The 15,693-nt window shown below is 41.6% G+C and overlaps 1 protein-coding gene across 2 annotated transcripts in view; it reads right to left on the bottom strand.

Moving 5' to 3' along the window:
• runx1t1 (RUNX1 partner transcriptional co-repressor 1) overlaps positions 1 to 13,942 on the bottom strand; it is a 98,387-nt gene extending 84,445 nt beyond the window's left edge. For both annotated transcript variants that reach the window (XM_015055393.1, XM_015055392.1), the window contains exons 1-2: positions 13,634 to 13,942; positions 9,594 to 10,317 (exon numbers count right to left, since the gene is read on the bottom strand). In XM_015055393.1, the coding sequence (XP_014910879.1) occupies positions 9,594 to 9,621 (28 nt within the window). In that variant the 5' untranslated portion in view covers positions 9,622 to 10,317; positions 13,634 to 13,942. The remainder of the gene's footprint in view (positions 1 to 9,593; positions 10,318 to 13,633) is intronic.
• Positions 13,943 to 15,693: the final 1,751 nt, after the last annotated feature.

Consider the following 15,693-nt stretch of genomic DNA (forward strand, 5'->3'; position numbering starts at 1 on the left):
TAATGAGATTTGAAAATCATTATGTAGAAAATCTAATACAACTCGGGGTTTCTCCTGGTGTATTTATAAGCCTGGCGGGCCACCAGGCTTTACTTGTGGCCCCAGCAGGCAAAGCATTGCTAATCTTTTTAAGTCTTTTTTTAAATGTTTCCATGTTTTAAGACTTTATAGTTGGTTTTCAGGTATTAATCTTACAGTCTTTTAATAACACATCACTGTCAAGTGATAGTTTCAAAGTTCTTGTCAACTTTAAACATTTTTTGAACTCCAAAACACGCCTTTTTGTCCAACCACTGGGCTTAGCAAGTTTTATGGGGGAAACCTTGCAACTTTAACGGAACTCAAAGTTTGTCCTGGAAATGCGTTTAAATTATTAATTTGTAATTCATTTCTGTAATAAAATATACATGCATTCTTTTTTTTTTACTCTTGACTTCGTAGAAGAAAGCCAGTGAGTGAAAACAGGCGTAATACAAAAACACTTAGAGAATAGGGGCTTTCCTCTCACTGAAGCATCCTCAGCCTAACATCTAGGCAGTAATTTGTTCTCTCGCAGGGGAGGCATAAAAACCAGAACTCCAAACTCTCTGCAGTTATGGAAAAAGTGAAGAATGAAAAAAAAAAAAGCCCAAATACTTTATCTCTTTCTGACTGAAAGTTATTACATTTTCTGAATGGTATGACTTCCTAATGGATAGCATATGTGAGTATGTGCACACAGAGAGAGTGCAGTAGTTGAGGTTAAGCTAATAACACACGCAGAGGAGAAACTGGGAACCCGCGGTTTATAAAGAATACTTGTTTCCCTGCCGCACTGAAAACCAGATGTTGATAAAAAGACATTGTGGGGGGGGGGGAGCGGAGAGAGCACAGATGGACAAAAAATTACAATCTCTCAGGCCAAACATCTTAAAACATCTGCCAAAAAATCCAGAACCTTACAGGAGAAGATGGATTTATGTTCTCCTTCTTTTTTGTGTTTTTTCTCTTCTTTTTTTTGTGCTTGAAATTTCACTGCTCCGTGAGAGCCTTTTTCAGTCATCCACGCCTTGCCTGTTCTCTGTGTTAACAAGCCTCAAAAAGTTACGACGAAATCTGGAGCTGTTTAGCGCTTGGAAAAAGACAGATTCTTCCACAAATGGCTTCATCACAGCCGAGAAGACGAGAAGACCAAACATGGCTGTGGACTGTGGGAGTCAGACAATAACTCGATCCAGTCGATACAAATCCACATCATGCCAACATAAGTCGGAGTGAAACACAGTTGATGTCCAAGTAAACGGTGCAATACAAAAGTACTCATTCCTTTCGTTTTTTTTTTTTTTTTTTTAAAGGTGCCTCAATATTAACACATGGCCTTCAAAGTTTCTCGTAAACAAAATCAGAACATTTTCCTAAGCCGTAGATCGAATCAAATGCAACCAGTTCCCTCCAGAAGCCACCTAATGCAATTACAGATTCATTGGCGAGCGTCAAAACTAAATAGTGGAAGACCGTGGAGGAAGCATCATGCTGTGGGGACGCTTCTATTCAGCAGACACAGAGAAGCTGACCAGAGTTGGCTGGAAGACGAACAGAGTTTAAAACGGGACCGTACCGGAAGGACTCTGTCATAGTAGACATCCCCGAACGTTGCCTGTCCACAGGCGAAAGCAAGTGGACAAGAGGTCTACTTGCTCAGATGTCCATGTTGGCTCACATGCTTGTCTCTTTCGCTTCCTACTTCTCAAGTGCACAGTGGCTACATTTGTTCGGAAATAAATCAGCTCCCATGCTCAGCTCAACATCTCAGAATCACTACAGATGCTTATTGTTAACTTTGCCGCTAACTGGGGAGCCGTCTGCGCGAGGATGCAGAAGACTTGAGATCAGATCGAAGGTTCCACTTCCATCAGGAAAATCGAGATTATGTCAATTTATCTAAAGAAATCCAATTCAAAACAGATAAAAGCTTGTGGTTCCCACAGAACAAACAGTACGGACACTTTGAAAGGCTCTGCGTGTTACATGTGAAAATTGAGCAGTACGGTTAAAATTCAGCAGGGAGAAGGAACAGATGTTTTGATTAAATGGTTGCCAATTGCAAACCCATAAGACATACAAGACGATGCCCCAGATCTTTGCCCAGAAAGACGTAAAGATTTATGCTTTTACATGCTGCAGACCGAATGGCAGACCAGTAAATTGACGGTCTGGGTGTCGGTTCCACATATACACATTCACACTGTGAGGCAGCTCTTGAGATCCGTATCGATTCATCAATACAAACCCACAGCTTCCCACCTGATCTCTTGTCCTGCTGAATTGCAACACCTTTTCAGATTTCAGTAGAAAAATTCAGCCTTTTTCTTCCTCCGAGGCAAAAATAATAAACAGAATAAATAAACCAATAGAAAGAACTGAGATTGTTTTTACAGGTGAAAATGCCTTCAAATATCAATTTTATTGAGAACAAAACTGGCTGTAATTTTGCGGCTATTACAGACCGCATCGACTGCGAGGGAACAAATACTTAGTGGGGTGGATGGTAATGATTCAGACTCATGAAGGCTGGATGGGAATAGCAGGGTCCGCGTGGGGACGGGATGCGCTATAAGTTAAACAAAATGGGGCTGTTACTTGGCCCCATTTTGAGAAAATGGAGCAGCTCTTTTCATATCTTTATTTAACCCCCACTGCCCCCTTTCCCCGCTTTCCCTCTTTATCTTAGAGCCAATTTCCAAAATGGCTCTTCCTTCACATAATTGACGCTTGCCATTTATCGTTCCAAGGCACCTGCTGTCGGTTTGACAACAAGACAATCAGATGGAGCGGGCGACCATCGTCCCATTGTCCCAGATCCTGGTTTGTCTGTGACACTAAGTGACAACAGCTGGAAGCCCTCGCTCTTCCGACAACACCCGTCATGCAAGTCAAATGCAGGCACAAAAGAAAAGGGCTTCATTATGGCGACTATAGTGGTGCGATTTTAACCAGCAAGAAGAGGAAACAAGGATTTAATTGTGTCTGCTGAAGGTGGATGAAAGGCTCCGTTGTCTGATCTGGATTTGAACATGTGTGTTAAAGCACAGGGGCAAACGGCACCGCTATCTGCAGATGCTGCCGCAGATTTCTGAATGCAGACCGTCTCGCGTCTCTCCTCTCCTTCCCTCTCGACGTAATTGACTGAACATGTCAATACTTGGAGGGATAAAAACAGAGCCTCCACCGTCTGCATCTATTGATCCATACTTCTCTTTCTTTCTCTTTCTGCCTGTCTGCTGATCTTAGTTACACTTCTTCTTTACCAGGCTGGCCAGGGCAGCTGCCCTTTTCATAAAGCTTACCGCTCATCAGTGCTCATACGTCAAAATTAATGAGAGAAAGCGGAGCCGCAAAGACAAAACATTCAATACTAGGTGGATTTTAATCATTTGAAACAAAGAGTTGACATCTTGACCATCACACATTAGAACTTGGCGTCGTTAGCGTAGCTAGGAAAATAGCAGTCGCTGTGTACACTCAACTATGCAGCTTAACTTTTAGATTTCCAAAAAGGTGCCAGTGTTTCCACATATGGCATGTTGTATGAGAAACAGGCTGAAAATTCAAAGTCATGTTATGGGTAGGCTACAACCTTGCTGTTCTCTGCTGAAAGTCTTGCTCTCTCTTACTGTCTCGCAGCCTGAAGTAAATGTAGACAATGTCTCGACATATTTCTAATAATGTAAGCAACTTTCACAGAAGAGTGTTGTCAGTCCAAAGACAGCATGGTGAATTCACTAATTCAAAAAGATTGATTTTCAAAGTTTCTGATGGTTATCTGATTGATAACCAATTCTAACTGTCAGACACTTTTTCTGTGGATCTCTCTAAAAAGCCTTGATGAACGCGTTCTGACTTTCTCTTCCTTTCTTTACCAATTTGTTTTCCCTCCTCCTTTGTTTCAACAGCTCTCTGTCTGTGCTCGCCAGTCCACCTCTCACAAAGCACAAAAACAACTTATAAAGTCGGGTTTTATGGAGTGATAGGAAGGCAGTCCTGTCCATTCTACAACAATTGTTCTCCCATGAACGAGTTAAATAAAAAAAAAAAAAAAAGGTTTCCTAATCGCCCAGTTTCACAGCTCACGCCTCCCATCAATCATCGCTGTCTGCGCTTCCTTGGCATTTGTGTGAGCTGTCACGTTCCCACCGTCTGAGCGTTTAAACGTCGGCTGAATCGAAAAACAAAAGCCGTTACACACTGCAGCAAGGTAATCTCCTTCCACATGCGCTAGCATCCTTTTCTTTTCGAACAAATCTCTTTCAAAATATGCAAACGGACACTTTTTTCCCCTCCCCTCGTGCCCCTGGAATCCCTCCACACCCCTTTTACCCGTGGCTAATCTATAAATGTAAGTCGTATGACAGGTGAATATTGAGGAGCCTAACGATAGCCGGTAACATCTTCACTTGGCCGCCTTATCACCACTTCACATCGCTATGAAGCGCCTATTCAATATCATCACCTTTGGCAGAGCGCGGGGAGGAACACACTTGTGTGTGTGCGTGTGTGTGTGTGTTCTCTTTTGTAATCATAGACACCTATGTGTATACTTAAATCACACGCAACCGCACACACACACAAACACACACACACACACACACACACGTATGCAATCACATCCAGTGGCTTATCTCCTGAAATAAGAAAAGGGGCTTGTCAGGATGGCACATTGTATAGGCGGGTGTTTGTGTGCAAATGTGTGTGTGAGTGTGAAAGGCAATGTGCATTAGGGCGATTACAATATCAGCCGACTCCAGATGGAGGCAGGAAAATAAACAGTGGATGAGAGTGCAAGCGAGCTAAGGGACAGACATCGTGCGAGGGAGGCTAAGAGAGAGATTCTGGATGTGTGTATTGGTGTGTGTGTGTGTGTGTGTCTCTGTGTGTGGGGGGGTTCTGCTTGTGAGTGATACAGTTAGAGAAAGTAAAGTTAATTAGCACCTCAGTTCTGGTCTATATCCAGTGAACAGAATGAGGAGTAAATGTGAGACAACGCGCATGTTTATATGCTCCTGAACACATCAATCAGAGTATTTAGCCCTGGGTGAGAGAGATGCAGGTAGCAGTGGAGCTGGAAGCCAAAAAGACCAGCAGCCAAAGTTGTTATTAGCAAATGAAGCAGCTGCTACAGAGCCTAAGAAAACAATAAGAGCATTAATGCTACAGAAGTTAAGATAGAAATTTAAATATGTTTATACTGATGATACATCAGAATAAGACTTAAAAGGAAACTGTTTTCTACGATATGTTAAGGCATGTTTGCATTCTCTGAAAGTGGACGTATTTTCATTAAGTTTCTCTGTTTGTTTTTTTTTTTCCTTTTAGGGTTTAAAAGAAAGTGTAACGCCTGAAACTTAAAACAGTACATTTCACTCGGTTCTGGTAGGACGTAAACAAGCTAGTCCTTTAGGGAGTAGCTTAGCCGTTTTTACGCTACCTTTCTACACTGTCCAATCACAAACTGTAGAAGTGAGAACAAGTTTCTTACAAATATCAGGAATATCAATCGACTTTCCTCCAAATGCTTTGGGTTATTTGTTTAAAAATCAATTTGCAGTGATAAAACATAATTTAAGTTATTAACCTGCTAGGTAACTCACATTTTCTACTTACTATAAACTTCTAAGCCCGCCAAGTCAAAACTAGTTTTGTAAAAACTAAACCTTCAATATTTTTAAGCATCCACACTTTCAATATATAAATTATATGAACTGAATGTTAGTCAAGCAACAAAAATTTGGTTATTGTGGGACTAGCACGACTTTGAAGTTGTAAGCTATAATGCTAACATTAAATTTACAGTTCATGCTTAAAACAAGCTAGTTAAACTGTAGAAATTAACAAGATGTCTCACACAAATACAATTCTGATTTGGACCTTGCACAGTCTTTGAACCACAACTTTCTGTCACAGAAAGAGAGAGCAGGATTTTTGATAACAGGAAGGCTAACACTGTAGAGCTGTAAGCTGCTCTTTTGTTTTCTCCTTTTGGCTTTTCAACCTCTGTCTGTCATTGCGGTTTGGAAATGTTGCAGCGTTTTGGAACTCTCAGAGTTAGAAAATACGTTATTTAGGAAAAATACGCAGCAGATACTGCTGTTTTAGTAACGGGCTTGGGTTATGCTAACTCCACAAATGCTACAGTTAGAAGCTAAAGAAAACAAATTTTGTTTTTTGTTTAAAAATAGTAAAAACTTGTTTTTCAACAAATCCCTTTTCACACACAGTGAGACTTCACCTCTGCTCCTGATATAAATAATTGACGACCTCTAATGGCAAGAAGGTTTGAAAGAAATACTTTTGTTCTCTTCTTATAGCTTATGTTTATATTGTTAAAGAGTCAGCTAAAATAGTTGTCAGAAGGTTAAACTTTTACAAAAAAACAGAAACAAAAATATAGTTTGCCAATATTTTCAGACCATGTCTCCACTGACCTCTTCTTCTTTTTGCCCTATAAAGTCTCACGTAATCTGAAGTAAAAACCCGAACGAGGCTAATAAAATCAGCTGATAGCTCTCGCTGTTGACACAGACAGAAAATAAGACGCCGTAAAAGGACCAAGTTACAACTACAATAAAAGAAAGACGGGAACGCACTCTCACAAACGTCACAGATACTGGTTTCACAAGCACACACACACACACACACACACACACACACACACACACACACACACACACACACACACACACGCTCTTACCTGCAACCCCTTTTTTTATACCACTGCTGCTCTTTCACGGGTGATGAAATTCAATAAGCAGAGAGGAGAACTGCCCTCTCACTGATAACCATCAATGGGCTTATTGATCTACAATGGGACGGGGGGTGTATGGGAGCACGCGCCGTGATTACATCTATAATTCACTCTGGGACTTGGTAACAGACGGCTCTGAATAATAAGAACAGATCTATACATCTTCGAAGGAGTGCAGAGAGCAGTGGCTTTAGCATCCAGTTCAGCAGCTGACATTTGGCCCTCCAACGGCTCTCCCACCTCTAGTGGCTTTGATGCTTCATCCGCTGCAGATGCTTTAATGCCATTACAATTTATGCCTTCGTTTGGTAATGTAATTTAAATCGATCTGGTTTTGTTGAGATATGCTATCGCTTACCTGCCAGACTGGCACGCAGACGACTAAGAGAGTGATGTAATTCCCCCCCTACCCCCACAAAAAAAAACAAACCTGAATTTAACAATGCAGACCTGCTCTTGAAATCACGAGCACACCCACAAATGTTGTGTTTCTAAATGCTAGAGTCTAAAACCAAATCCGAACACAAAAGATGATCACACAGGCAGAAGGAGAGCGTGTGATGCAATCCCAGCTGATGGAGAAAAGCTCGCAGGCTTCAGGATTGACTGAGTCAACATCCCTTATTCACCATGCAGCAAACCTGGACCGCATCCAAACGTCTGTATGTCACACTTAAAAGAAGCGCTTTGTAATTACATCACAGTGCTGCAGCTTCAATGCGACTCTGTGCTGCAGGGAAAAATGTGTGCATGTCTGTGTCTGTCTGTGTGTTTTGTTTTTTTTTTTCCTATTTTGAAATAATAGTAATTCATTGTTTGTCTCTGTGATCTGAAAGGCTTGTTTGGATTCAGCGTAAACCGCTAGAAATCTATTAGCTGTGGTTAACATCAGAAAGCGGCAAACAAATAAGGGAAGGGGGAGGGAATGTGAATAATCAAAGCGAAGTGAATGTGTGTGTGGTGGGGTTATGTGTGTGTGTGTGTGGTGGGGGGGGGGGACTGTGTCATCTGCAAAGCAGATTGAGCGAGAGTGCAGGCGACGGCACAGTCTTTTTCAGCATTGCTTGCTCGAACTGCCAGCCGGGATTTGTGTTTATCTTCGAGTGTGCGGCGAAGGCGAGAATAAAATGGCTTCCATCATTCTTTTTTTTTTTCTTTTTTGCAAGGCTGTCCGCATGTGTGTGAGCAAGTGGTCTGATGCGTTTGACCCCTGTAGCCTCAGAGTTGGAAGAGGAGGAGGAGGAGGAGGGAGGGAGGGAGGAAGAACAGGTGTGAGGCAGGCTGGTGGCTGGGCAGATGGCCCCTGGAAGATGCTGCAGAGGCTGGACCACAGAGCAGCGTGGCTTTAACGCAAGCCTCTCTTCTGGGTGTAAACACACTCGCTTTCGCACGTGCAATCACAGCACTACTCATTTACCCTCCCCGCATCATCGCCGGCTCTGTTCGCCTTTTCGTTTATACTGCCTCGTTCTCTCTGTGTTTCTCCACACACACCGTGCTCACTTTCTTAACTTATCCAGACGTGGAAAATGACATCAGGTTTCCACAGTGAGTGGGGAGTCCTTGTCATAAAACAACACAATAACAACAAAAAAGATGTAATTTTCAACGACAAACACACATTTTTCAATGCACGTGTGGCCTAAAATTATAGATACATCAGCTACACATAACCAGCAAAAGAACACTTGAATGAACAGAAGACTAAATGTGTATTATTAAATACATTTGCTCAAAAATATCTTTTAACTCTATTGCGTAATTAAAACGAGTTAAACACGTTGCTGGAGACTTCTTGACGCGCATTTAGGGAAAAAAAAGAAAGGAAGAAAGAAATCCCCAGTTGTGTGGTTCTCCAGCAGATATTTTCCTTCCTCTCAAATCTGAGTCGTGAGAAAGTGTCTGCTGTATCTGCAGCCGGCTGAGCCAGAGCCGCCTCACGCCCTGTAAACCCGCATGTCTGCGCTTTTCCCAGCCGGAGCAAAAAAGATTCCCACTGGAGAAAAAATATAGAACGCCAGTCTTTAATTTCAAGACTACGCCACTTCGTAAAAAAAAAAAAAAAAGAAAAAAAGAAAAGTGAAAGAGAGGGTGAGATAGAAGCATAAAAAAAGAGAAGGAAGGAGCGCTTTTTATATGACAAGGCAACAGAAAAGTTCACATGGCTTATTGGAGAAGATGTGCTCCGAGGAGGTGTGAGGAGAAAAAAAAAGATTTTTTTTTGCACATTTTAATCTTAAAGCACAGAGCAGAATGTTTAATTTGTTTTCTAAGCAAAATATCAGCTAAAATTGAATTATTGCTGTAGTGAAATCAATGCAAAATGATAGTTAAAAAAAAAAACCTAAACCCAAATCTATATTTTCTGAAAAACATTAGAAATAAAACCGATAAATCCCTGGAAATGCCTAGGAAGCTGCTAACAGCAACACCAGTGTCACCATTTAAACAAAATTTATGGAAATCTAATTATCTGCATTATAGGAGTTATGCCTATTGGGTGCAGCCTTCTAACCGCAATATTCCCAAATTTTCCCAAGTCATAATGAAATTTATCATGTAGTCAGAAACTCTTTGTTCTCACGAGCACCAAGACAACCAGACGATAAAACATCAGTTTGTTTATAGGACATAACCGATGTAATCCGGGCCAGAAAAGGCAAAGAGATTAGCTCAAAAAGGTCACCGCACAAAAATAACGAATCAAAATTAAACATTCCCTAATGCACTATGAGTTTGTTTTGCGGTAATTTGCGACCATCAAAAAAAAAAAAAAAAAAAAAAAAAAAAAAAAAAAAAAACGATCACTTACACTGAAAGGAGGCAGAAATTCCCACCATGCGGTACGGCGGTGTGTGCGGGATTAATAATTTCCAGTCTTTTTCACGCGGTGATCCGCCGCCTGCGTCGGGGAGACGAAAACTACAACGTCCGGCCAGCTCTCGGGGTCTCCTTCGGATTCCTTCCAGCGGGGTCAGAAACGGAGTTGGGACTCCCTCAAACAGACAGAAAACAACAACAACAAAAAAAAGGCGCTTCCGGAAAAAGGGGGGGCGAAAAAAAAAAAAAAAAAAAAAAAAAAAAAACGACCACTGGAGAGATATATTCAGGGTTGGAGAGCCGGGAGTCTTTTGGAGAGGTGAGGAGGAGATGCGAAGGGAAGATGCTGAAGACAAGCCGTCTGCTTTCTTTGCGTTTTTTTTTCTTCTTCTTCTTGTTTTCTTCCCACTTTCTTTTCAAATTCCCATAAGCGTCTGTGTCGGAATTCCAACCGAAAATAGCTGTTTTTGTTTTTGTTTTGTTTTTTTTTTGGAGGGGACGGGGGAGGAGGATGAGAAACGAACCCTCGGTCTCAGCGCTCGGGTTTGTTGTATTCTGCGTCTCCCTCAGCGTGGGGAAGAGGAGTAGCGACGCTCTGCCTCCAGTCGGCGGTGCGCAGCAGAGCCAGGTGGCGAGGGGCGGGACTGGAGAGCTGCTGAGGAGGAAGAGGAGGAGGAGGAGGAGGAGGAGAGGCCAGCAGCCTGCTCCTGAGTGTCCTAAAACAGGTTGGAAAAAAGCAGGGTCAGATTAAGTCAACGTGTTTATCATGTGGACTCCCTGAAGCTATGTTTTGATTTTAAGGGGGCGGGGCTAAAACCTCTTAGTCGATTCAAGGCGACGTGTCAAAAGGTAGTTATGGACTCATATACACAATTTCACTCCATTTTTAAAGCCATTGAGCTATTTATACGTGCTAGCTTCGATGAGCCTCGTTAACTACTGCTGATCTGTAATTGCACAGTAAGAAAAATGTGTGAAATTCATGTTCATAATTGTTCACATTGCTTGCATTTTTGTTAGGATTTTATTTGACTGGCAAACACAAACTGGTGCGTCATTGCAAAGAGGAAGGAAGCAATCCATGGGTTTTTTGTTGATAAAACTCTGAAAGGTGTGGTGTGCACTTTTGTTCGGCTACTGCATTCTGATGAACCTTCCACTGCCAGACACGTCTCTGCCGGCTTTGCGCGCATGGAGACTGAAATTGTTTCCCATTCTCCTCTGCAAGTAGATAATCTGTGATGCCACAGATTATCAGTGGGACTTCAAACTGGATATTTACTGTCACATTCAAACACATACTTTATCTGAATCAATCCAGTCTGAAGGTTTTTTTGTGGCTTCTTACTGGTTTCTTCAAAAGATTGATGCCGCCACCATCACTCTTCACAGCTGGGATGGTATTTTTGGCACAATGGCTAGATTTGATTTGATTTTATTTTTTTTGCTAGCACTCTAAATGTAGGCCACAGAAAGTAAAATTTTGCTCTGATTTCATCAAATGTCTGCCATGTCACCTACATGGCTTGTGTCAAATTGCTAATGGAACGTCGTCATTTCAACAATGGCTTCATCTTCTCGCCACTTTCCGATAGAGGACAGATGTGTACGAAGCATGACTAATAGCTCCACTGCCTGGGCTGTGCATCTCTACAGATCCTCCAGAGTTACAAGGACCTTTTGACTGCTTTTCTGATTAATGCTCAAATTAAACTGCATGGCACATTTGTTAGGTTAGACAGCGCTTAATAAAAAGCTAACTATATATTTATATTATATAATTATAATCCCTTCATCATATTCCACTCATAGGTCATTGAAATCCTGGCTTGCCCATTTGTTTTAAATCTGATCTTTAAAAACAAGGGATTTATTTTTAAGCTTAAATGAATAGAAACAAATAGTACCGTAAAAAACAAACAAACAAAAAAAGTTCAATTTTATTTATTCCACTCATGAATTTCTAGTGACCCTTAGTACTTACACACATCCCTGGTGTTATAGACCGGAACATACCAGCCAAATGCCTGAGTTCCCCGCCATGGGGGGGTGTGTGGGTGGGTGTGAAAAAAAAAAAAAAAAAAAAAAGATTTCGACTGCATGATGCATGTTTGCATTTCTTTCACACACACGCACACGCACGCAGACACACATCATTCCCAGTGCTGAAAAGGCCCAGGCAGGCAGACTGGCCCGCTGTAACCCAAGGCAAACACTTTCTCCAGACCATCTGGAAGTCATCTCGCCCACAGAGCCAGTGAAAGCGCAGAGCAGAAGCTACGTTTACAACTCAGTGACAACAACCGGTCCTCTTGAACTGCATGGCTGAACAAGTTACGCACCACTGTCTGTTCACAACATGTCGTCAAGCGTTTCATTGTACTCCATTCACTTGTACCGACTGGTTCGTTGGCTGTTAGAATATCTAAAAAAAAAAAAAAAAAGTTCATTCCATCATAAACAAAGTTCTCTGAATAATAAAGGGAAATAAGGTCGTATTTTTTTCTGCTGTGTACAGTATGAAAGAAAAGAAGAAGAAAAAAAAGACTTTTCAGTGCACCACTGATGTGGAGCACACTGTTCTCTCGATGCAGTCTCTGTGGGGAATAGATGATGCCATTAATGGTAATTGTTTGCAATTGTGTCATGGTGCATTTCTTTCCATTTCATCCTTCTCCTTTCTTCATCTCTCCGTCGTCGTCTTAAAGAGCTCGGCTTGTAGGTTACGTTACAAGGCAGCATTGATCGACACAGCCTCTAAATCTCGACCTGTACTTACATGTTCATGCCTGGCTCCTTTTGTTAATTCCTAACAAAAGGCAGTGTGCCACAGTGCCTTGCAAAAGTATTATCCTTAATCCCCCCCTTCAGATTTTTCCACATGTGCCTGCCTACGTTACAACAACAAACTTTGGATTATTTTCTTTGGATTTTATGTGCTAGACTAACATAAACCAGTGCATAATTGTGAAACAGAAGGAAGATGAGGCATGGATTTACACATTTTGGCTTGCATATTCATTCCCAGGATTAATAGTTTCACTGGAATCACAGTTGCAGGTCCTTTGGGGGGTATATCTGTCTATCAGCTTTGCACATCTACAAACTGAAATTCTTCTCTTTAGAAAAGCTCTAGCTTTGTCAGATCTTAAGGAAGAGTGCTCAGGAGCATACTTATGCCAAAATTCTCTATTGTTCAAGCTGAATGTAGGTTTAGGCTTTTTTTAAATATGATCTGAACCGTTCCAGTGTAAATCAGGTGACAAGTCTAGTGCCTGATTTTTGTTGGATGGTGAACATCCAAACCATTTTTCTCCAGTCTCTAACGCATTTTCTTCTATCTTTGCTTCAGCTCTGAGCAGTTCCCCAGTCCCACTAAAGAGAAACATCCCCCCACTCCCCCCAGCATGATGGTGCCACCACCATGTTTCACCATGGGAAAAGTGTGTCCGGGACGTTTTGGTCTCATCTGACCACACCTTCGTTCCCATCTTTGCTGCATTTCCGTACGCATTATCTTGCCCTTCTTTCAACAATTAAACAGCATTACTCTTCCATTAAGGCCAGATTTTTTTTTTTTTTTTTTCCCGGTGTTTAGGGTAATCATATAAAAGGGGCTCACGTGTTTCAGATCGCGTAAAATTTTCAAAGTGATGCATCTTTTTCCCTCCCATGTCACCATAATGTTCTACTTTGCTTTGGCTAAACAAAGTAGAACAAAAATACCAGTAGAATACGTTGAAATTCGTGGTTGCAATGTGACAAAATGAGAGACGGGATGAGTGAATACAATCACCGAGTTTACCACGAGTGGAGTCAGAGGGACTACTGAACGACGTGACTGGGAAAGCAAACGCGACGCAACACAGGAAGCAATGCAGTGATTGGAGAAATATGGGAGAAATATGTCACTCCTGAATTGGACGCGCGAGAGGCTGAAGTAGGAGCAGAGACAATGTGGCCCACTCAAAGCAAGCGACCTAATGTGGGAGGAGAAAGCGCCGCGACTGTGAGGATGCAGTCACTCCTCACCTATTTGTGTCCTCTGCTTCGCTCCCAGAGAGCAAGTCTCCTGACAATCGCAGCGAAACATCTTGACAGCCGGAGGCACAAGGATAGGCGTTGAGGAAACCTGCAACGGGGAAAAAAAGAATAGGGCAAAGATCTGTGTATGTGTGTGTGTGTGTGTGTGTGTGTGTCCTGTGATAATGGTGTGTGAGAGCAGGAAACACACAGTGCCTGTTTTTGCTGCAGGGGTTCCTGGAAGTCAGCCGCCCAGTGCGATCGGTGGCTCTGACACTCGCATATAAACACGCACGCACAAGCACACACACACGCACACACACACACGCACACACACACAGGATACCTCGCCTCTGAAAGGGAAAAACATGCTGTGTCTGATACATGTGGACACAGACAAGCAGACTTCCTGCATTTTCCCACCTACTGGGCGGCCACCTGTAACACATTCACGGGCACACATGTGCAAACACACACAAACACACACACAAAAGACAAGTATAAGTTGAGAGTTGACAGTAAACAAGTGCCACTCAAATCCCTGTAATTATCTGTCATTTAATCAACATTGCTAGAGGCTTAGCAGCCCACCGTCAACATCATTAGCGCCGCTGCTGACAAAAAGCTGGGGGGGAGGGGGGGGGGGGGGTTAAAAGAAAGAGAAACAATTAAACCAAACCTTACCTGGTGTTGGATGTCTCTGTGCTTTCTGACCTGCGTGGAACATGAGCAGGAAAGCTTGAGCTTACCGACCATGCACACGTAATACAGCCAGATAGCTACAAAAAGCTAAACAATGTTTGTTAGTGTAATTATTCAAAAGAAAAAGAGAAATGACCAACTCTAAAAAAAAAAAACTTGACTTGTATTACTTGAGTCAGACGTAACATGACACGTGAATATTTTGATAACGCTGGAGTTTTGCTGTTGAGTAACTTGACATTGGGGCTCGATACATTTTCTGCAACGGTAGTTTTCTCATTGCTGTTCTCCCACAAGGATTTGACTGGTGAAGAACCAAGGTAATGGTTGTCTGCAGAGTCTCTCCCATCTCAGCTGTTTGCAAATCCTTCAACGTAGTCAGAGTTGTTCTGGTGTCCCGTCTCTGGTCTCCTCCTTGCATGGTTACTCAGTTCATAGCCTGCAGATTCATTCATGTGCCATATGCCCTCAGTTTCTTCACGATTTAGCTGAACTCCCAGGGATGTTCACTGCCTTGGAGATTTATTGTATCCATCCCTAATACACTATTTAAAACCTTTATTTCCCCCAAATTTGTTTGAAGAGTTCTTTTGTCTTCATGCGGTAATGGTGGACAGGAATACTCATTACCCAATGAATGGACCTTCCAGACACAGACGTCTTTATACTGCAATCACTGGAGTCACTCACTGCTCTCAGGTGATGTTCATTTCAGAAACTGTCTGGATCTCTCTTGAGTCAGGTCAGGCACTTTGAAGGAGGTCAATATTTGTGCAGTCACTTTATTTTATGTAAAAAATATATATTTTTTTAATTAATTGTCTTTATTTTGTAGGAATCAGTTTTCAGATCGAGATTTTTTGTGTGTGAAAAAAGTCAAATTTTGTTGATCATGACTTATTTGAAAAAGTAATTAGGAAGGTAAAAAAAAACATCCAACAGGGAAAGCATTTTTTTTTATGGGAAGTTTATTTTTTGAAAACATTTAAATTGCACTAAATTGAGACAACAGCTCACTAGTGATGTATTCACTCATTTATTTTGTGCCAGCTTATTTTTGTTGACTGTCATTCTCCACACATCAACAAGGTTGAATGATCATAATGATTACCTTTAGAGTAAATATATGAACATTTTACCTTACATCAATGGTAAATCTTTTCAGTATAAAATTGTAAGAATACACTTTGATAATTTGAGCTGTGAGACTGAAGAAACAACTGTTTAACTTCACAAAGTTAGAAGAGATTGTGGCACAAAAAATGTTTTTTTTGTGAAAAATGTTGAGCATAAAATACAGATAAAATGAATTTAGCAGTGAATAAGGCATTTTATTCCCTACAACAACAACTGGAGTATTGTACGTG

The sequence above is a fragment of the Poecilia latipinna genome, unplaced genomic scaffold (assembly GCF_001443285.1).
Source record: "Poecilia latipinna isolate Pla-1442-1.1 unplaced genomic scaffold, P_latipinna-1.0 Scaffold1313, whole genome shotgun sequence".
NCBI classification, from domain to species: domain Eukaryota; kingdom Metazoa; phylum Chordata; class Actinopteri; order Cyprinodontiformes; family Poeciliidae; genus Poecilia; species Poecilia latipinna.